The sequence below is a fragment of the Gopherus evgoodei genome, chromosome 2, assembly GCF_007399415.2.
Source record: "Gopherus evgoodei ecotype Sinaloan lineage chromosome 2, rGopEvg1_v1.p, whole genome shotgun sequence".
NCBI classification, from domain to species: Eukaryota; Metazoa; Chordata; order Testudines; family Testudinidae; genus Gopherus; species Gopherus evgoodei.
The window spans coordinates 218,681,060-218,704,921 of record NC_044323.1 but is presented as its reverse complement, the minus strand read 5'-3'; the positions used below and the strand labels follow the sequence as shown (position 1 = coordinate 218,704,921).

At 37.8% G+C, this 23,862-nt stretch overlaps 1 protein-coding gene across 1 annotated transcript in view; it reads right to left on the bottom strand.

Moving 5' to 3' along the window:
* Positions 1–2,567: 2,567 nt before the first annotated feature.
* The window catches only part of LOC115645039 (desmoglein-1-gamma-like), a 45,265-nt gene continuing 23,970 nt past the window's right edge, over positions 2,568–23,862 (bottom strand). Inside the window, exons 6-15 of the mRNA XM_030549445.1 lie at positions 23,614–23,748; positions 21,671–21,856; positions 19,487–19,758; positions 16,399–16,541; positions 14,553–14,774; positions 12,738–13,115; positions 7,268–7,416; positions 6,842–6,905; positions 4,881–5,101; positions 2,568–3,594 (exon numbers count right to left, since the gene is read on the bottom strand). Of these exons, the coding sequence (XP_030405305.1) occupies positions 2,653–3,594; positions 4,881–5,101; positions 6,842–6,905; positions 7,268–7,416; positions 12,738–13,115; positions 14,553–14,774; positions 16,399–16,541; positions 19,487–19,758; positions 21,671–21,856; positions 23,614–23,748 (2,712 nt within the window). The 3' untranslated portion in view covers positions 2,568–2,652. The remainder of the gene's footprint in view (positions 3,595–4,880; positions 5,102–6,841; positions 6,906–7,267; positions 7,417–12,737; positions 13,116–14,552; positions 14,775–16,398; positions 16,542–19,486; positions 19,759–21,670; positions 21,857–23,613; positions 23,749–23,862) is intronic.

Here is a 23,862-nt window from a genome sequence, read left to right as displayed (position 1 = left end):
AGAATATTTTTGATTTGCATAAGATGATTAGAGAAATACTTACACAACACTGATATTTTTCACAAAAATCCTTTTTTACATCAGTCATTTTTGTTAATAAAAGCTTTTTGATGAGTGAAAAAGGCAACATTTGATTTTTGTACTGAACTTGATACTTTGCAATACTCAGTCATGAAACCATAAGCCTGTGTACAGTAGTAACCTGTTTTCCTTCTTCAATGAACAATCCTGCAATCCTTACTCGCACTACATAGGACTTACTATTGAGAAAAATTTCATTTAAGTCAATAAAACCTAAGTAATACCCAACTTGAGTGAGGATTGCAGAATCAGGTCATAAGAGACTGTACACCAGCATTAATGTGTAGAATTAGTAGCACAACAAATGGCTTTATAAGAGGTTTGAAGCTGGATACAATACCATGGGAGAACTGTTTTGTGAGGCAGCCTTGGGCTTTATGATAAACTTCAGGAAGCCATTGGTATCTTAAGCTGTAATGTCAGTGCAGAAGGCACTGCACATTGTCTTTGACAATGGACCAATTTGCGTTTCAGAAAGCATATTTTAGAAAAGCCTTTAAATGACATCAGGCTCAGAAACTCTTTGTCCAGACCTTATGAGATAAATCAATCTAAATAGGTGACTAAGTCTCCTCCCTTTTAACCCATGGGAAGTGATGTCAGAGATCAAGTGATTACCCTAATACAACTCTTGTAAACTCCTCAATAACTTACCATCAGCATTGAAGGAGCAAAGCAAGAGGGAAAAGAAATAGAGATTTTGTTGTTTAGTGACAAAACAAGCCTCATGAATAATTTTATTGTATTTACACTAAAGTATTGTTGTGTACACTACAGTTACTATACTTTACATATGGTACAGAATTGAAACAAAGTAGCTACTATATTTCAGTATTTTGTTCATTCAGCTTCATGTATTCTGTGATGTATATATGCAATTAGTAAGCTATCCACAGAGGCACTAAGCAATGGATAAAAAATTTCCAACTTTTTGTTAAGTATCAGCTGAAATTTGGGGCCAAATTTTTACTGTTTGTATTTATTTAGTATCAAGTAAATAGAGATTTTGGCTGAGCTGGCGTCTTGTGGAAAAATAGGAACTAAAACCCAATTTAATTTAGATGATAAAATCCATAAGGACTTCCATATAGTTTTCCCATTTAACATATTCAAATTCACTTTTGAAATACAATGCAAAGTACAGACATGATATGAAATATGTATTCTCTGTACTGTGTGCTAGCAAAGCTATATTTTCCCAAGCTGTCTTTTCTTCTCCCGAAAGACTTCTATGGCCAAGATCAGAATTATACACTGACTAAACTGCAGTTGTACCCACAGAACACGAAGCTAAGATGATCTTTCCTTGTGATTTGTTAGTGCAGGGAACTAGTAAGACATAATATAATACTCAGAATATACTCAGAAATTAGAGACTATCTTCTGGTTAATAGATGGCAACAAGCCTGACTAAGAACCTCTGAGTCACTGAGGCTAGTAGTCGTGGCTGATTAGACTATGGTAGTAAGTTTAGTGGAGCCACAGATGTGACTAATAGTTTCATATCCTTACCAGATCAGATGGACTAGCTGTGGTGTGTTTTGAGTCAAAGCCTTCAGGATGGAAGGAATACTTGGCATTTACTGAGAGGTGTGGTGAATAATGAGAATATACTGTATTTTTATGCTTGTAACTATTTCTATACATTGTATTATGTTAGTGGCAAGGGAATAATTTATGATAAGTAACTTTTTGTAAAACTTATAGTGACAACATTCAATGTAAATCTGATGCATTTGAAAGTGATTAGTTAAACATTGTACTGACAAGTCACAACGATGACCCTTTCCCCGAGACAGCACTGCACTATTGCCACACCAGATTGGGGGCAGTTAATCAGTAAAAGGCCTTTAATCCCAATTTAAATAAAGGCCAACAATATCATGACAGGTCATAATAGGATAAAATATCTCAGCATGGGCACCATTTGAAATTCAGGCAGCTCATTACTATACACATACAGTGAACCCTTCTCACTGACACATTCTGATACTAAGCTCTTTCTCCTGGACCAATTTTAAGCTCATTTTACCTTAGCTGAGTAAGTACTGGAAATGGATTTCCAATGTGAAATTTTTGCTCTGGATAGACTCTGCATAAGTCAGTTAGTCCTGAACTAAAGGAACTGTTCAAATTTATCCTAAATATTCCAACACAGCTCCGCTGCTGTTCCATTTTCATATTGCCTGAGAAATATGGCAGGGAAACAGAGAGCACGCTGACTAATCTATGTTAAGAGGTAATCTGAATGAACAATACTCTCACTCTTAACACTGACAATACGCAAAAGGCCACATTATGGAAGAGGAGTCACCATCTGTTTTTAGCACTGCATTTGTAATAATAAAAATATTTAAAGTTGCTTACCTGAACTTTCCCCCATTGACAATGTTTCTGTGTTTCACTTTGAAACTGGAGAGCTTTATGAGATTCTTACTCAGACAAGAATCACAGGAATTTTAGTACTATTTGCTAGTTATAAATAATAAAAATATACTTTGGTATATTTAGTAAGAGTTAAAAATTTCAATGTAAATCATGATCTCTGCAAAAAATGTATTGATAGAAGCCTTACTGATTAGCATACTGTATTGTGCTGTATTTTGTTACCCTTCTTCGAGATGTACCAGGGGAGACGGAGCCAACTGTCTGGCTAAGATGAGCGTCAGCGCTAAGCAATTGACCAGTCATGCTGCTCACGCCCCCCATGCTGCTCACGCCCCCCATGCCAGGCCCAGACACTACTCTCTCTGTAACAACTACATTATGTGCATTTGATAGCTCAGAAGGAATAGTTAAATTGCCTGGCAAACCAGAGGCAGGTCTAATCACTCGTTCTGTCACCACTACATTTGATGCATCTGCAAGATCAGGGATACTCAAAGAAGGGGGTAGCCTTGAACCAGGTGCAATTACCCTTTCTGTGACTACAACATTTGCCCCATCTGTTAGATCAGGAATATCTAGAATGCCGCGCAAATCAGAGGCAGAGGCAGGAGCAAGCACTCTTTCTGTTACAACAACATTTGATGCACGAAGAGGATCGACACTTAGTGTGGGTGGTTGAAAAGTTGAGCCGGATGTGTAGGTCTCAGTCACCATTACATTACCATGGAGCAAAGGATCAGGTACAGGCCTTGCAGGCTGTAGGGTAGAACCAGATGTGTAAGTGTTTTCGGTAACAATTGTTGTACTACCAACAGGGGGAGGCATAGATGAAGATTCATTAACGATGATCGTAGTTCCAGGTGGTGGCAGCTTTAGATCACTTTCAATATTGGGAAAGGTAGCACTAACACCTGGAATGGGTTCGATGACTTTGCCTAAACAGATTTCTGCCAAGGTCTTAAATTTTGGTCCTAACGTATCTAAATAGGTGTCATCAATATCTTCTCCAATAAAACTGCAGCAGCCAATAGAACCAACAGGTGTACCTATTCCTTCATGATCATATATTAGTAGACAATCATTTGCTGGTCGGCCTTCATCTTCATCTGCATAGGCAAATGCTTTCTGAAGGAGAAAAGGGGAAAACAGAATTAGACTGACTTTTTTCTTTAGATCAGATGAGATCAAATATAAGCAATCTTTATACTGGTGATTTTCACAAGGAATTTAATGGTTTAGTGTCAAAAACAGGAGGAAGAGATGTTGAATATCTGAGGCATAATTGGAGGGATCATTGTGATTTGCCTGTTAACAAGTAGACCCCTGAACCTTTGGTCATGGTGCGTTATCTTCCATCTATTGTGCCTCTTGCAGAAGAGCTGCAGAGCTATGCCTCTGTAATGTTTCAAGTGGGCATGAACTCCCAGGAAGAATGTGACCTACTGTGATAATACCACATAACACAGGTCATTACAACTACAAGTGGATAAAAGCAGTGAGAAAATGTAGTCATAAATATTTGTGTGAATTTTTGATAAAATGTCTACTTATCAGTATTTGTCACCCTTTTATGCTTGCTTTCTGTGAACATTTAACCTCTCAAGCTTTTGCTCAGGCAAGTACTTATGAAGAATGAAATTTGAGTTCAAATATCCACCAAAAATGAATTTTGATAGCATATTTAGTTTAACATTTGAGACTCAAAGGTCATGTTGTTATCTAACAACATAGTCCCATGATATTGTTTCTGTTCCACATTTAAATAACTTATGTAACTAATCAACATTGTGCAAACTGAATTTTACATTTGAATATACAATTTGCATTTCACACGTGTTGGTTAGTTACCTTAGTCATCCATTCAGGGAACAGAGACAATAAGAAAAGAACAAGACAGTGTGAAGTGATAATATTCACAATTCATGAACTATGCACTAACCATGCATTATTTGATGAAGAAATTCATGAGAAATTTTGAATATATATTCAAGAATTTCATGATCTATTCATAAAAAAATTACAAACAGAAAAAAGGTGACATTCATCAAATACATGAATTGCTGTGAGTTGTCAGTTCTAATCCTAACCAAGGCAATGATAAATCATATTAATAACCAGTTGGACAATTAATGAAAATGTTCACTGTATCCCTTAACAAGGGGACTTTAATGCAAAATGCCATTGAACATTCAGATTTATGATATCAACAACATATAAAGCAATTTCATTTATCATTCCTTTTTTTCTTATCAAGGTACACAGTGGGCTTGATTGTCCTCTCAGATACACCATTTTATACTATGTAACTCTTTTGATTTCATTGAAGTTACTTGTCAGTTATACAGGTGTAAATCCAATTAGAATCTGACATTATATAGACAAATATATTAAAAATCAGGTAGATAAATTACCTCCGAGAAGTAGCTGTCTAAGAAAGCCATATTTACTCCTCCTTCTCTATATTCTCTTAATGTCCCTCCAATTGACTCTTTTTTCCCCATTGTTCCATAGGCAGTAGCTGCCCCATAGCCACTAGTTGTTCCGTAACCTACAGCTGTTCCGAGTCCTTTAGTTTCCTCATGTCCTGAAGTTACCACTGCTCCTCCTTCTCCATATGTATTTGTATAAATGTCTGAAAATAGAAAACAATATTATCCTATAATACACGGTGAAGAAAACTTGCACTGAAATTAATTGCTTACCATTTGATTACTACAAACATTTAAAAAAACCCTAGTAAGCCATCAAGTAAGGCCAGTTTGGGCTAGTGTCAATCACAGATTCACACAGGCATATGCTATAGTACTAAGTAGTGGAATTGCAATGAAAATTAAATGCATGCAAATATACACGTACAATCTTCCTGATTTTCGGTAAAATTCTGGGACTGTATTTGCATACACAATACAGAATGTGCTTGAAAAAATCCTTGATTTGCATATGCACATGATAGGTGACTATGTAGTTGTGTGTGCATATATCAGAGACTTGCATGAGTATGTCTGATATTGTACTTTAATATATGGACATGCATAAGTGTGCACCTATAATCTTACTGAAAATCCGTCCCTAAGTTTAGTGGATGTTAAGAATAGAAAGACCCTTCTGTCTTTGCTGTGCATAATTGTTCAAAAGCAGTGTTTCTAGGGGGGAAACAAAAGGCAATAGCTAAAGTATATAAAAATAGTATTCCGAATGCAGAATGAAAAACTCCTTTTAAAGTTCTGTATGTTGTGTGGAATTTTCTTTTCTCCAGAAGTCTTTATATGAGATCAATCAATGAACTGGTCTCAAATGTCAACTTGTACTAAAACAATTAGTTGCTCAGTCACTATTGTCTTGACTATGATTGTGGTAAGTTATACCCATAGGCCAAATTTTGCTCTCATTTATACCCAGTCACCTTTGTTGATCTTAACTGATGTTTGAGTTTGGCCCACAGGCTCTTGCAAGAGGACTGAAGAGAAGGATTGGAATGAAGTTGCAAATGTCTTAATCCTATAGTCATTATTCTGGCAAAGCTCCCCTTGACATCAATGAATAGAAGTTCCCATTCTCAGAACCATAAGATTTCATCTTTTGATTTATCTTAAGGGTCACAACATTTTTGTCTATAAAGGGCCATCATAGAATACAATTTGTGGAAGGGAATTCCTTGCTGGCATCAACCTAGTGGAGGTTGCTGCTGTGTCGGCCAGCCTCACCTCATGCTTTGGCATAGGAGAGTACTGGGGGAAGGAAGAGCCGTGGTTAAACTGATTCTCCACTGGCATAAGATCTCTAAGGGAGAGGTGTAAATTAGAGCATCACAAAGGCTGCTCTAGCGGATGTTGTGTCTGGGCTGACAAAGGATAAGGGAGCAGAAGCTAGCTCCCTGGCAGTCCCTACCCATCTTGATGCCAAACTTTGCTTAAAGTCAGGGAAGAACTGAACTCTTTGACTATTACTGAGAATTACATTATTCCAATACTGAAAATGATTTTTGCTTATATTTCTTATGCTGTACCTGAAATAGTTGATTTTGATGAGGAAAAAATAATTTGCTAACTGGAATGTTAAAGCAAGATGTATTTGGGCTTGAAAGCACTGGCAACTATTTCAAAACAATTATTTCTTAAACACATCGCTAAGGCCCAAATCTACCTGTATCTAAGACTTAAACTGTACTCACACAAGTAGCCCTTTACTCACATGACAAATCCCACTGACTTCAATGAGACTATTTGTATGAGTAAATGTTCCAGGATTGGGCCCTTGTTTGGAAAAGGAAACCTTTTAAATCAGATAATGGCCTTTTATATCAAAAGGACATTCCATGCTGAAAGATGGCTCTCTGCATTACAAAATTTAGAGAAATTGAGTGTCTACTTACCAGAGCGGTCAACAAAGTCACCTGAAGTGGCAACTTGTTGTGGTGCACCGATGCCTGTGATAGCCTGGAAAATAATAATTCAGCTATTTAAATATATACTAAGATCACCATTTGGGGTGAATTTCCATTTTTTTCTCTTTTTTTTACCTTGTTCATTTTTTAAATTTGTAATTTACAAGAAGGAAAGGTCAGCTGTAACACTTTACAAATTCTGGGCTTGATCCCTGCAACTTTACTCAGGTATTCACTCAAGCATCTTAAGTTCTATGTAAGTCAATGAATAAACTTGCATGCGTAATAGTTTGCACTATCAATTCCTTCATTTAAAAAAAGATGCAGCAGCACAATCACTGTCCCAACTCTAGGCATTACAATAGAATTAATTCTAAGTACAAAGAACTGTGTTTTTACAATCTGTGGACTGACCATGTCTTCAGGATGTGCTCCTTCTATTCCCCATGAATGAATTGCTCCTTCTGTGCATTCAGGTACAGGCTCAAATCCAGCCCCAACGCCACCTACAGGTCTCGCTCCATAACCACAACAGTCACTCATTGCCATCAAAATTGGAAACACTAATGGAGAAAAAACCAAAAAAGTAAAGCAATTATCTTTTAAAATGTATGTCCATTTCTGAGTATATATCTACATCTAGATTTAGTTCTTCAGACGTCTTTTTCCTCAGAGGGCTGGTGATCAGCACTTGCTGAAAATCTGATTTTCTTAAGATGTTTCAAGTTGGGAACTCAAAAACTGGGACACTCAGAATCACTAGTGACTTTTTGAAAATGCACATATTATTTTGTCATCAGGAGAACTTCTGCTCCCACTTGCAATGGAGTAAATCTGGAGCAGAGTGGAGTTACTAATCCAGATTTACTCCAGTATAACTGGGAACAGATTTTGATCCATACAGCTATATCAGTAACACTTTAAAACCAAGCAGACGCAGGTTCAGGGTAACTTGGATCTATATGTATTAGCAGACATTTACCTCTGAAGTCATTGTCAGAACCTAAGCAAAAAGAAATTAAGGTTGTCCTGGCAATATTAATTCAGACCTCTTATGTATATGCATTATGAGACAATCGTTAATTACACGATCACATGCTATAGTTTCCAAAAGACCCTGCCTTATTCACCAAATGGCTATATCTGAATACATCACAAAGATTATGGAGAGGTGAGGTGGAAGTATTATCACCGCTTTACAACTGGAAATACTAAGGCAGAGAGAGAGAGAGATTAAGGTCAAAATATCCATTGCTTTTGGGTGCTCAACTTGAAGAGCCCTCAGGCCTGATTTTTCAGAGTACTTAACAATTTCATATGTTCAAAGCATAGCTCCAACTGACGCCAGAAACATGTAGGAACTCCATGGCAGAGACCGTGATATAATCCACTTCTCCAGGGCAGCATTCAACTGCCTTAACTATGAGGCCCTCTTTTCTCTTCTTAGAAGTTCCTGTCTCCTTCACTATATACCTTCCAACTTCTAAAATGCATGAGGCAAGAGTCTACAGATAAGAGACTCATTCATGACACAACTGGTTACATGGATTGAGAACTGGTTAAAAGACAGGGAACAAAGGGTAGGAATTAATGGTAAATTCTCAGAATGGAGGGGATAATTAGTGGTGTTCTGCAAGGGTCAGTTCCCAGACCAATCCTATTCAATTTATTCATAAAAGATGTGGAGAAAGGGGTAAACAGTGAGGTAGCAAAGTTTGCAGATGATACTAAACTGCTCAAGATAGTTAAGACCAAAGCAGACTGTGAAGAACTTCAAAAAGATCTCACAAAACTAAGTGATTGGGCAACAAATAGCAAATGAAATTTAATGTGGATAAATGTAAAGTAATGCACAGTGGAAAAAATAACCCCAACTGTACATACAATATGCTGGGGGCTAATTTAGCTACAACAAGTCAGAAAAAGATCTTGGAGTCATCATGGATAGTTCTCTGAAGATGTCCACACAGTGTGCACAGGCAGTCAAAAAAGCAAACAAGGTGCTAGGAATCATTAAAAAGGGGATAGAGAATAAATTATTGCCCTTATATAAATCCATGGTATGCCCACATCTCAAATACTGCATACAGATGTGGTTTCCTCACTTCAAAAAAGATATACTGGCACTAGAAAAGGTTCAGAAAAGGGCAACTAAAATGATTAGGAGTTTGGAGAGGGTCCCATATGAGGAAAGATTAAAGAGGCTAGGCCCCTTCAGCTTGGAAAAGAGGAGACTAAGGGGGGATATGATAGAGGTATATAAAATCATGAGTGATGTGGAGAAAATGGATAAGGAAAAGTTATTTACTTATTCCCATAATACAAGAACTAGGGGGTCACCAAATGAAATTAATAGGCAGCAGGTTTAAAACAAATAAAAGGAAGTTCTTCACACAGCGCACAGTCAACTTGTGGAACTCCTTACCTGAGGAGGTTGTGAAGGCTAGGACTATAACAGCGTTTAAAAGAGAACTGGATAAATTCACGATGGTTATGTCCACAAATGGCTATTAGCCAGAATGGGTAAGGAATGGTGTCCCTAGCCTCTGTTTGTCAGAGGATGGAGATGGATGGCAGGAGAGAGATCACTTGATCATTGCCTGTTAGGTTCACTCCCTCTGGGGCAGCTGGCATTGGCCACTGTTGATAGACAGATACTGGGCTAGATGGATCTTTGGTCTGACCCGGTACGGGCATTCTTATGTTCTAACCCTGACAATACTGTGCACTGAACAAGGCAGAAGTCCTGTGGATAAAATAGTATGTGATCACATAATTAAAGACTGTAGCATAAATGTATATGAACAAGAGGGCCAAATTAAATGTTCACAGGCAAACTTACTTCTGGCATTTCCTAAAGTCCGAGTTTGACTTTGCAACCTTAACATTCTTTTAATGCAGTTTTTAAAATGTTATTTCCTAGGTTTTTTAAAAAGCAAACTGAAAATTTCCATTATGTGGAATCATATGGTCCCCACATGAGACACCAACAGGGTAGAGAGCTCTACCACTTCAGACCACAGCACATACCTCTACCACTTGAGATAACAAAGTCAGTGGTTGCAGTGGTAGGTTATCCTCTATGTGGACTAGTCACTAGAAGGGGATGACATACATACTTGCCAGTGGGTTTCACAGCTATTTGCTAGACACCATGTTGAGACTCACGAATAATGGGTTCAGTTCCAGGTTCTGGAGGGGAATGGTTATAAACCCTTCTGCCCCTGTGCCTCCAACATGTTCCCCCTCTTGCTCTTGTCTGTCAATCTCTGCTCCTGTATACTCCTGCCTCTCTCCTACTCTGTTCCACTCCTGCTCCCTTCCTCTCTGTTCATCCTGCCACCATGCCTCCTTCCTTCAGCCCCTTCTGAACGTATCCTCCTCCCCCATCTACTCCAGCTCCTCCCCCCTCTTTTCTCTTTCCCACAGCTCCTATTCTTCTTTTCTCCTCTTCATTGTGCCTCACCCCTCTACATTCTAGTCAGGTTGCTTTTTTCTTTTCCTCTTTGTTGCCTGAGCACCAGCATGGGATCACTGAGAGCAAAGGAGAGTTCCCGTGAAGCTGAACATAGTGGACTTCAGCTGCCAAGAGGTGAAACTGCAGGAAAAGTTCTGCTACGGGCTCTGCAGTCTTGGACTGAAACATGCCCAGCAGAGATGGAATCTGAAGAATTTAGCCACCGAACTCTTATACATCTCTACTGAGCAAGTGAGAAATTTGATTTTCAGAGGCTTATTGCTTGGCTAAATTTGGTCTGATTTTCATGGGGACAACAAAGCATGGAAATGTAGAGCTTCTCAATCAAATAGTTATAAGAATATTTTAATATCTGCACAACAGTGTATTTCCCTTAACCTAATTCTCAGAAACAGCTGAATTGTTTTAGCTGACACTTTCAATGACAACAAAAATAAATCAGCCTGAGGCAGAAACCTGGCATGGAAAATTTCAGCCTGAAGAGATTAAGTTTGGCAAAATTATAAGCAGGGTCTTAAAATGGAAAAAGTGTCAGACTACCTTAACTATAGGTGTTTCTGTGGTGGTTCTTATAATTATAAATAGCCTCATCAGTGATTTGTATGCGAAATTTAGGCATTTGAGAAGACACATGAAAATCTCAAAACCTGGGGACTAAGATACATAAGATGTAGTCTATTTGGCCCCACATTTATGACCTTCTCTTCCACTTTTGGTTCTCATAGATTTGTCCTGTTGGCCTGATGTTTGAATAGGATGGTTTTCAACATGTTTTTATTGTGCTTTATTGAATTATTGTACCCCAAGAATCTTGGTGAAAGAATACTTTATAAATAAATTGATTATACTGAAAACTACAAAAAAGAAAATACATGTCCTGTTTGGGAAATTGAATATTTAGAGCCAAGGAACAGACAAGTTAGGGATGGGGGATTTCTTTGGCCATTACCTACAAATAAATAACTTGTCATTTCTATAAAAGCAGCAAAGAATCCTGTGGCACCTTATAGACTAACAGACGTTTTGGAGCATGAGCTTTCGTGGGTGAATACCCACTTCCTCAGATGCATGCATCTGAGGAAGTGGGTATTCACCCACGAAAGCTCATGCTCCAAAACGTCTGTTAGTCTATAAGGTGCCACAGGATTCTTTGCTGCTTTTACAGATCCAGACTAACACGGCTACCCTCTGATACTTGTCATTTCTACTGACTTTAAGAGGAATAGTAAAATACAGGGGAGTGGGCTGTGGGTTATACAAAGTGCCTTATAACAATGGGCCAATGCAGCTAGGTGATGCATGCAGGTCTACCCATACATATCACATTACATAATTAAGGCCATGGTTTACCCTGGCAGCTATTGATTATGGAGGTGGTTTTAGAAGGCAAAAATGGGGCAGCTAGGCACATAACTTTCACTGAAAGTGAATGGGTGCCTAACAGCTATTTTTATCTTTGAAAATCTGCACCTATTTTTATTTGCTCAATTGTAATCAAAGATTTAAAAATAAAGTACTAAAATGGGAAACAAATTAAATTCCTACTGTAGTTGTAACCAATATTTGTGAATCAGGCCATTTCAAAATGTTGTTAGAAGGACATTCAGAATACTCTTCATTTCTGACCAGCATGTTAAGAGTGGTCATACTGCTGAAAATTGTCATCATTTGTGATTCTGGCATTATGGGAGGTTATTTCTAAAGTTCATATACCACTTTTATTGCTGAAACACGACAGTGTGGATGAATTCATTCTTTTCCTCCCCAGACCACAACTTCCAGTTTGAAAAATTAGGACATATTTAAATAAGTGATGTAGTTTAGTCTATTAATTTTCATGAGCATAATGATCACCAGCTCAGAAATTGACATATATTAGGGCCTTGATCTTGCTACCATTGAAGTCAATGAAATTTTTTGTTCTGCCATTACTGAAACCAGGATTGGGTTCTTATTAGTTTTTGGTTTATTTTCAGTTTAGCATCGACTGCACTTTTTAGAAATGTTTTGAAATAAGGAGGCTCATTTATGTTACTGAGATAAATGCAAGTTGTGGTAAAGTTTTAGAGCCTACTTTTGCCCAGATTTTACTGGCTCTTGATCCTAACCTCCACACTTCTTTCTGGTCCTGCCTAAACTCCCATTGACTTCAGTGGGAGCAGAATAAGATACTTATTCTGATAAGGATAGTGTTCTAGGAAAAAGTTATATATAAAAGGACAGAAAAAATAATTTCTGAATAAACTACATGCAAAAATTCATATTATTTAAAGGATGCTTCTTTTTTTCCATAGAGATACTCTGCGCCTCTGTGTTTTAATAAAAAAAAATAATTATTTTGAAAGAGTAAAACAATACTCTTTGCACAGAGATATCATTAAATAGCATACCTTATTGAATACTTACACACAAATATTACGCCTCCAAGAAACATTAGAGCAATAGCAGCACCACCAAGTGTAGTTGTTCCACCCTGCCGGACTCCTATATAAGGACGAGTAAATCCATAAACATCAGTATAACCGAACCCAGTATCAGCAGATGTAACAATACTACCACCAATAGTGACCAAACGATCATCAATCGTCACACTATCCGTAACGTCTTCGGGAAACAATTTTTCTGTAGCACCACTAGTACAAATTAGGAGGCTATCACAAAGACAGGCTTGCAAAGGAATTCTCTGTGGTCGCTGACATCTTCTGCCTTGATTATCCATCATATGGACATAGACGTCATAAATGAAAAACTCGATATTTTGAGTTCTCAGTTCTGCAGAGTAACCTTGTGAAAAAAAATAAAAGAATTATTTAAATTAAGACTTCTGCTTTAAATTTACTGTTTTCTACACCTTTTGTGGCAATTCATTATGGTGTTTACAATACAGAATAAGAAGACTGAGAATAAAATGATATTCTCATGCTGAACCTGCCTGTGTTTCTGCCCTGGCTCTGCTGCTGACCTGATCTGTGATATTGGGCAAGTCACTTCACTTGTCTGTGTTTAAATGGACAAAGCAGAAAAGGATAGGACAATGATTACTCTTACTATATATTTGTGTAATTCCTATTACATTGGACCCTAGATCCCAGTTGGGGTTCTGGGTGCTATTGTAATATAAATAAAATAATGTATATTCAATTCAAAATTTACACTGTGTTGTCTGGTGTAACATGGTAGCAGGTTCTCCTATCAACCCACCTTCTTGGCAGGTTTTGACTCTGGGAGATGCTTAGTGAACCTTCTTGACTATGTTGCAAGTGTGATTTATTAACTCCACCCTGGATACAAGGAGATGAGGCACTCCTCTGAATGAGAAATCTAGGGAATTGGATATGGAGATTATTTTGAAGTGACTTGTTTATAAATACCACCCTCCCCAGAAAAGGGATTTTATTATATACAAAATATGTGGACTTGTATTTACAGCATGGTTGGAGCACCACTTGCTAACAGTCACTCTTTAAGTAGTGTGATATTGTTTCAAATCCCTGGTTGGATGTCTTACATAGCTAACTGAAAGAGTAATCTGTGACTATTACAACTTAAAATAGAATCTGAAAAGCACATTATAATTTATGCAACTAATGTATTAAACTAATGTAGGGGACACTCCTTCCATTAAAGTCAGTGGCAAAAAACTTCAATGGGTTCAGGATTGTAGATTGTAATACAAATTGTATTTGCAATTTTAATATACTCATTTCATAAATCAAGTATTCTGTTGAGCAAGAAATTCATGGATAACATCATATAATTAATACATCTGGGATTTTCATGACATGTTCAGAACTCTTTGGGCAATTGACAAAACAAAATATTTACTAGATTAGCTTTAGACCCTCTTCAGCTATATACCCTATACACCATAATTACAGTGCAACAAAATAAAATCAAAAGCATAGTTGTCCCATGGAATCTTCATGTAGGTTTATATTTTAAAGCTAATAATTTTAGATAAAATGCAATAATGAGCCTCTTTGTCATCTTACACAGTTGAAAATCAGGAGCAATTCCAGTTAGTCGATGAACTATACCAATATAAAAACTATGTAAGTGAGATCACAATGAGGCCCAATAATTGTATTGTTCATCTTAATTTCTATTAGACGCTTGATTATCATTGTCGTCAATCTTACACATAAACAAGCAAGCAAGAAAACCCTAAATGAGTTTTTATTTCTATGACTTACTATTTTATAAAAATTTAACTTCACTCACCATCTATTGGTCTAATACTCCATGAACTTCTTGCAGGCTGATTAGCTATGGTAAATGTAAAGGGAGGACTATATGTATCACCATCCAGATCTTTTGCTGTGATAATAACTGTGGGAGAACTCATACATACTTTTCTCATTTCAGTACTAAGAGTTGGACAGTTATAATTGGAATCGTCAACTACAAGCACAATGGTACCAGTGGAAGTTTTTGCAGGAGCATCTGTCAACAATAATTGGTGTTAAAGAAGTATTCAAGGGATTGTAAATGCCTGTCAAAACGTGCACAAAATTTATTTCTCTTTTATATCATAGTCTAAAATACTAATACAGCATGATAAATAATGCTAGCAATTTTCTTAAAATTACAATTCAAGAATCAAATTTCTAACTCAACCCAAGCCTAACTTTATTTGTTCACACATTGATGGTGTGCTAAGTGAAGAGGTCCAAATCTGCTCTTAGTTACACAGGTGTAAATCCAGAGTAGCACCATTGACTTCAATTGATTTAGTGCCCATTAAAGTCTCAATGAAATCAGTGGGACTAGTTGCATGCATAAGTAAAGATTTGCAGGAATGGACGTCACTTTGGATTTCCATGGATGTAAATGAAAACGGAATTTGGCTTCACAACTAAAGGTGGTTGAACAACAGGAAAAATGCATGGACATTTGTTTCTGATTTTTTTGTTAATTATGGGAAATTTTCAACATTTTTCCAACTCATTGTTCACAACTGACAAACACAGGCCACATTAATATCTCAAATCAAACTTACATTACAATTATTTGCTCCAGAAGCTAGAGCTTTGGGCTGTTCAGTAGTATATTTGCAAGACATGCACATTTTTTATGGCAATGTTTTGTCATTAGAATCCTTGCTGGTTCTAAATCTTTAAATGATGATGATGATCGTTTATTATTTCAGAGCTCTCAAAACACTAAAATCCTCCATGTCTTCAAAGGTGGCAGCCATAAGAATAAATAGCACTCTACTACCTGAGCTTAGAAGGCCTGAGCTCAGGACTGCTTAAGGCTGGTGTGATTGATTCATATGTATTAGTCACACTTGATCTCAACTAACACTGGAGGGAAAGAAACTAGTTACATAATTTTTAGAACAGCCTATTGCCTGCTAATCTTACTCATGTGTGATCCCATTGAAGATACTCCAGTGAATAATGGTTTATAGAATCAGACCTATATTAAGGCTAGTCAACATTTTTCATCTAAACTGATTTTCAGTGGCTAATTGGGTTTTCAGCTAAAGAGTGGCTGCTTTCAGTGCAAAAATCTCAATTTTTCCATTAAATATTTCAGCCAAAAACTGAAAACTTATGGCTGAAAATGAGAGTTGCAGTGCCTTGGGGTAGTTGTAGTTTGCTCCTCATGCCCCATTCTTCTTTATGGGAGGGAATCCCCAGCTGGATGACATCTCCCATAATGCATCAGAGTCAGAGACTCCATGATGGACAGCTTCTTCTCACCAACAAGGGAAGTATGATGCATTTTGGGAGATATAGTACAGCTGGGGATCCCAGCCATAGAAGGGAATAAAGGACATAAGGAACAAACCTCAACTCCTATCAAATACTAAAAGTACTATTTTGGTTTTCCAGTTTCTGTTTAAAAAGCAAAATTTTTCTTGAAACTTTTTGATGAAAGTTACAGTTTTCATTTTTTATGGAAGATTTCCATGTGAAAACACTTGGCTTTGGGCCAGCTCCATCTTATACTTTTTGTTCAGAGAAATAGCCACTTTAATAGGATAGGAGACCAGTATTATAGGGCCAGGAGTGTTCTATAAATAAATACAAAATAACAAAGGGTAAATCTATTTTCTTACCTCTTGTAATAGCCAGCAACTTTGCTCTGTATAACCCATTGACTACATAGGATGACTCCCGATCAATAATTTTGTTCAAAAAGATTTCACCAGTTGTGGGGTTGACTCTAAACCAGGCACCTGGATCATGTCCAATCCGATATCTGTTTTTGGTTTACAAAAACTGCTCAGGATTATGTTTAATGTAAAATACTACAAGCAAGATAGTACCAGATATTCAGCTGGTATAAATTAGCATTCTTTCATTGGTTTCAATGGAGATACAGCAATTTCCATCAGCTGAGGATGTGGTCTCAAATTTTGTTTTTATGAGAAAATTATTAACTTAACATTTATATTGAAATAAAGTTTAATGTGTTGGAGAAATACAAATATACTAGCAGGTTTTATAAACTATGACATTGCATAAGAGTACAATGTTCATTACAGCTTTAAAATATATCTTACAGCAGCCAGCACACTACCTTTCCTTTATTCAGTATAATTAGCACAGGGATCAGCAACGTTTGGCACGTGGCTCACCAGGGTAAGCCCCCTGGTGAGCCAGGCTGATTCATTTACCTGCCGTGTCTGCAGGTTCAGCCGATCACGGCTCCCACTGGCCATGGTTTGCCACTCCAGACTGATGGGGGCAGTAGGAAGCAGCAGCCAGCACATCCCTTGGCTCATGCTGCTTCCTGCAGCCCCCATTGGCCTGGAGTGGTGAACCACAACCAGTGGGAGCCGCAATCGGCCGAACCTGCAGATGAGGCAGGTAAACAAACAGGGTCGGCTCGCCAGGGTAATTATCCTGGTGAGCCACATGCCAAAGGTTGCCGATCCTTGAATTAGCATGATAGAAAATCAGCCATGTAATACATGAATAATTTTATTCAGGAGATCTGGTGACATTTTAAACCTTGCAAGCAGACCTCATACAATTTGTCGTCAGAATTCCCTAGTATAAGCTCATTATATTGTAATATATTGCTACATACTTGTTAATTTTAAAATATGTGTCACTTTAAGATACTTCCATGTACAGTAAAGTGTGAATTCTGTAGTCCTTAATCTGGCAAATATATCATTGGCTTCAAAAAGGAGATTGCCCGAAAAATATCTGAATATGGATTGGAAGATTTGTCCCTATATTTCCCCAGCTCCATGCTGTAGTTAACATGACATCCCATTCTAATAGTAATGTAGGGCCTAATCCTGCAAACCCTTCCTAACACCAGTGAGTACCACTGAAATCCCATTGAACAGTATGATAATCACATCATATAGTTATATGCCTTTTTATGTTATCATCTGCTCTATGGAAAATTTTCAAACTCTCTCTTCCTATATATGTAAGTTGGTATGTATTTAGATAAATATATATTCACTAGGGACTAATCCTGCTCCTATGGAAATCATCTGCAAATTATCCTGTTGATAATCTCTATGTACAGACAGACACAAAGTGAAATAAATTGCAAAGTTATCACTGATTTCAATAGGAATACATTATAGGATGAGCTGGTAGTGACCTCTATATTTAAGCTACTCTTACTTTCCATTATAAAAATATATTGTGATTTTAAAATTTTTCCTCTTATTATTATTACTGAGAAACTGACAACTACATTGTTTGCAGCAGACCTTTCAAATTTGGCAGCGAGAAAACCCAAGGCTAGATGAGAGACTTTCATTGTCTAATTAATTTCTATTCAGGTTCAGCTCAGTTATAAACTGTTAGGCACTAGCATTTCCCCCCTTTTGGATTTAAGTCTAAGGAAAATTTGGGCAGTTTAGCAAATTAACATGTAACTAAACATGAACATTCTAAAGAGCTAGGCCCTTGCTTCCACCAAAGCATGCACTGGGAATGCCTGGCAGCTGCCAAAGCACAGGGAAGTAGGAAGAATACCTGGTATAGATAGGCTCCCCTCTGCCAAATTCCCCACTGCATGCTCCAGACCCAGCACATGTCCCTAGCAGCCCTTCTTGTGGCACAGAAAGGGGAAGGCACCTCTCACTTTCCAGGATGTGTGAGAAAAATTTGTCTGGGTTCCCCATTACCACCCTTGGGATCCAGGGCATATAATCAACAGTACATTATGTGGGGAAAAGTCTTTTCCTTTTGTAGTTTAAAGTAGTAGAATTCTGTGCTGCAGAGATAAAAATCCAAGGTTCACCTGCTGATGATACTTGAGGGGACTTGGGCAGTTTCAGTTGCACATAAAATAATTTGTTTTTATATTTTTCTAAAAAGGAAATGACAAAAAAGCCTCTTTTTAAAAAGAAAGTTATTTAGATTGCAAAATCAAACACTCAAAAGTTAGGAGATGCCAGATTCATGGTCACCTGTGCAAACTTACTTTGACCCCTTTGTGCATATGTGTTATGATACAGTTTTTATCTGATCTCATACAATTTTTTTCCCATAAGACTCCAGCCTCCTTCAATGACTAGACTGAATGCACAAGGAACTAGAATTAAGGATTCCTAGGTGACCATAACACTGACATTTTCTAACTTTCGAGTGCTTGACTTCACAGAATGTATGTTCTTTTAATGTAGTTTTTTAATGTAATATATTATAAATCCTCAAAGGACAAACAATCAGATCAGACCAGATAATCTCATGTGACTAAAACTGATTTAGCAGCATTTTTTTCCCTAGCAGCTAATATTCATTAGGACCAGCCAGCTAAACATTGGCTGGGCAAGGTCCCATACTCATGTAACTATTTGAATCGTCTTTGGCAATACATGGATGTGATGAATACAAAACTGTCTCTTTGGAATATACATTCCTGTGTAATATCTTTTAGAAATGAAGAGACAATATTGTTGCTGACTTTCCTATGCGCTTTGTTTAAAATGTATCTGTTACCTGTTATGATGAAACATTTTCAAATTATTTAAATGGTTATTTATTGCTTTATTTAGTTTTTGAAATCTTTCTCGTTTTGAAATGTGCATTCGCCCCAGGCTCTGATTCTGTTCCATGGTCTAGAATAGAGGATTCCTTCCACTCCCTGGGTACTCTGGTGCTCACATCATTATTCAAGCTGGATGCGGGGGAGAGGATGTTACTCACAGAGAGTAAAGACAATCTTACCTGACATTTGATGCAGTTTTTCCAGTTTCCTCATCAGTGGCTGTATATACTCCAACCATGTAATTAGACATGGCAGCTACTGATAAGGTTCTTGGCAGAAAAAAGCTCATTGAAGATGGACTAAAGCATGGTGGTTCTATCTCATTTTTCACTTTTATTGTTAGCGGCGTTCCTATAACTTGATACTGAGTAGCAACTGAATGGTGGAATGAAGCTTTGTTTCTAACACCAAAACTCAGTGGATAACTTTGCATGTATTCATAATTCAGCGGCTAAAAATGTTAGAAACAAAGAAATAGGAACTTAGTCAAATCCATAAACTCTCAGTTGATTCATTAATTTTAGATGAATGAAAACACACCCACCCCTCTGTTCCCACTAGATTCTGTCTTACTGCTGTTAGAAAGGGATGTCCTTTGACTGGACAGCAGGGAACGAGAGAAGTCCAAAACACATGCATGACAGGGATGGGGGTTGCCCCTGCTTTTGGTTCTCTGCAAAGGTGGTTGGGGCCAGCTGATTCACTGCTGCAGGGCCTCTTTTGTCTATTGAAGCAAGCCTAGGATTTTTGAAAGCCACCTACTCTTCAGCTGGGAAGGTATTCTGAGAGTCAAGGCTGTCTGGGGGAGATCTGCGAAAGGGACTACAGCTAGGAAGCCATTAAAGTTAAAGCTGAGCAAGATCCCAGGACCAGATGCTTGTCCCACTGAACTCAAACTACACCAGAACGCAGCCCAGAGTAAATCTTAGGAACCCAACAGGGGAGACACAATCCCAGCTGCAGCACTCCAAAGATGTCAACAGGAGAAGCCAGGCTGCTTGCCTCATTGCTGCCAGCTTGCTCCAGCTCCATGACAGTAGAACCCTTACACTGTGAAGGAGAGAGTTGGCGTGTACCTATTCTGTAAAGCTCTTACATTTTATGAGATTGAGGGGTTCTGATCCAGCAGACTTGACAGGGGCAGGAACCCCTCTTCAAGTCTCTTTCTGCAGCTGATATTTTTTTCTTTAGCCTCCTTCCTCTTCTAGTTTCTTCTATCCTACTCCTCCAAGCGTCTGGTGGGTCTTTTGTGTGCCACAAAAGAGAGATTTATGTGGCTGCTTTACAAAAGAGGAGGATTATGTGACTATTTGCATAGTCACATAATCACATAGTATACGGGGCTTTGCTCAGAAAACTAGTATTCTATGTATCACTCTAAATTTAGTTTTCTAATTCTAAAAACAAATTAACAAAATATTTATGCTCTTATAGATATATCATATGCTTTAAGACAAAGCACATATAACTATTAATGGGGGAATCTAAAGAAAAAATCCATATTCAAAATATTATGCTTAAACAAACTTACATTAAGCTGAAAATAGCCAAGAAATATAAAGTTAAAATTGACATCCCCTTTTTAGCTCTTTGTTTTTGCCACAATGGCAGGAAGGAACGTTAGCCTTAACTTTTATTTTCTTTGCTCTTGCCAATGTGTACTGCTATATGAATAATATACAGTAGCTATGTAAACCACAGCCCTGGTAAGGAACATGAATAGGGGCATCAAAAGCAAACTGTAAAGACAAGGAGAACACAGTCATTGGCACTATAGGGAGAGTCCTGATGAGAGGCTCTCCCATGGAGGCATACCATGCGCATCCCTTGTGTGAGATGGTGGGAATGGGAAGCAAGCTTTGAAACAAAGGGTTCCCACCACATGCAAAAGCTATATAAGGTAGGGGAGTGACATCATCTTGGTTCTTCATTGACTCCTCACCCAGGAAGACTCCTGGAAACACCTGAGGAATGAAGACTGAACTGGAGGTAGTGCTGGACCCAGGCTAAAGAGATCTTTAGCCGGTGAATGGAATACCTGGGAATTCCAAGCTGTAAGCAAGTGCAGCTTGCCCCTTAAGAATCTGCAGCCTGCTTGTATTATCACTTAGGGTGATGATACAAGCCAAGAAATTTAAAGTCAGTCAATCAGTGTGAGATGGTTATGGGGCCATAGCCCCTTCTCCAGCTAGGAGAAAGAAAGTATCCAGCTCTACTCTCAGCATAAGATTCTCTTGCAATTTATACACAGGGAGTGCATGATTTGGGATTCCCTTGCATTTTATATACATCAGAATCTGGCCCTTAATGCTATGGAAATGTCATTTTAAAATCTGTGAATTATAATACTTAGACATCCTTACCTTAATAACCCTCAGAATACCCTCGTTAGTTGCTGGATCTGTTATGAATTCAAAGTTGTTGTCTTCATTGCCAGATAAAAAGTAAAATTCTGCCAACCAATTGTCCGAAAACTCTTCATCAGCATCCAGAACTTGTATCCGTAGCAGTTCTGAACTGAGTGAATTTTCCACAATAGTTGCTGAATACTAGAATGACAGATGCACACTCTGTTAACAAGCACTGAAAAGATATTTTGTAATGAAGAAGCACTACAAAGAGGCATATGTTGGTTTTACATTTCTGAAATATGTTATCTTCACAATCAATACTAGTTGTGAAAATATCATGTGCCCCACATAGGGTGTATTTCTGATTGCTGATTCAAATGTGTGTATTGCCTCAGATGTCTGTGAAATCATCCTGGATGAAGTCAATGGGTGTTTTCCATGAATAAGGACTGAAAAAATCCTGCACATGGACTACATAATTTGTCCTCCACTTCATATGCATGAACACCCTCCCAGCTGGTTTCATGAGATGCAAAAGGAACCTGTGCATTTGCCATCAGAATTGTGTGCGTAAACCAGAGGTGCTGACTTTTGTTTTTGCTAGTGGATGCTTTTGAAGAGGTGTGTGTGTTTGGGGGGACACTCTGAAAGTTGGGGGTTGCTATTTTCAGCATATTTATACACTTCTTTCATATTCTAGTTATTGAATGTGTCTACCATTGGTATCTTTACTATTTTAATAATGATTCAACTGTTATGAACTACATAATTACATTACCATGACTTACCATATATTAAGATCATGGCAATCACCTACAAGCTGTCTTCACTAACAGTTTAAAGATGTTATGTTTTACTATAGCTTTCTGGATGAAACTGTCAGCAATCTTAATTACATCTAGGTTCCCTGGTATTATTTTGATACATGTTAAGGACAGCTACATTATTCTGTTGTGTCTGATCCATCGATGACTGTAGATAATTTTTAAGTCTTCTGAAGTAGGAGAATGAGCATTCCACAGTTCAGGATTATACAGGCACAGTGAAAAGGATTCTTATGAATTTGCAGTACTCTGGAAACAGTGCTTCCAGAGTACTGCAAATGACTCCAAGATCTCTTTCTTGATGGGTAACAGGTAAATTAGGCAACATCGTTTTGTATGTATAGTTGGGATTATATTTTGCCATGTGCATTACTTTGCACCTATCATTGAATTTCATCTGCCATTTTGTTGCCAAGTCACCCCGTTTTGTGAGATCCCTTTGTAATGCTTTGCAGTCTGCTTTGGACTTAACTATCTTCAATAATTTTGTATCATCTGCAAACTTTGCCACATCACTGTTTACCTCTTTTTGCAGATCATTTTTGAATATGTTGAACAGCACTGATCCCAGACCAGTAAAAGCCCCTGGGAGGTGGGGAGGCTGTAACTTCTATTTACTTCTCTCCATTCTGAAAATGGACCATTTATTCCTACCCTTTGTTTCCTATGTTTTAACTGGAGTGCCTGGGAATGCTTTCAGGATCATCTAATGATCCTTACTTTAATTTAATTTAATTTAATGGCAAGCCTTTTGTTATTTTAATCACCCTGCCTCTGTTTATAAACAAACTCCCTGCCCCAAGGGCAGAAGTTGTTAGCAGCACAGAACTCATCACATTCCATACTCAAGCTCTGACTCCTGGGTGCTGAGCAGCTACTCCTTTTTAACTCTGGGTGCTTGACCCCGGAGCACCCACGAAGTCAGTGCTTATGCTGTAGACCATTGGCCAGGTTGTGGAATGCTTACCTATGTTGGTGAGCATTTGTTCATGTGAATAGTACCTTTGTGATAGGACTATTCATAGGAGAAAGTTCTCCTGAGAATGAGTAAGGGCTCCACTGGTTATCTCTGTGATGTTAGGCATAGAAATGTTAGTGATGTTATTTTTGATGGGGAAAAAAAAAACTTACTGAACTCTGTGAAAGAGTTGGGAAATTATCATTGACATCAAGAACTTTAATATTACAATTACAAAGGGAAGAGATTCCATCTGCAGCTCCATCGCGGTCTGAGGCTCTCACAACAAGAGAGTAGCTGCTATGTTGCTAAATTAGAAAGAAAAATGAACATATTATTTGCAAGTTAAAACATAATGAATAGTAATTTCTTGCTGCTCTTTTCAAATACACCAATTTGTTATAGATACAAATATTTGCAAT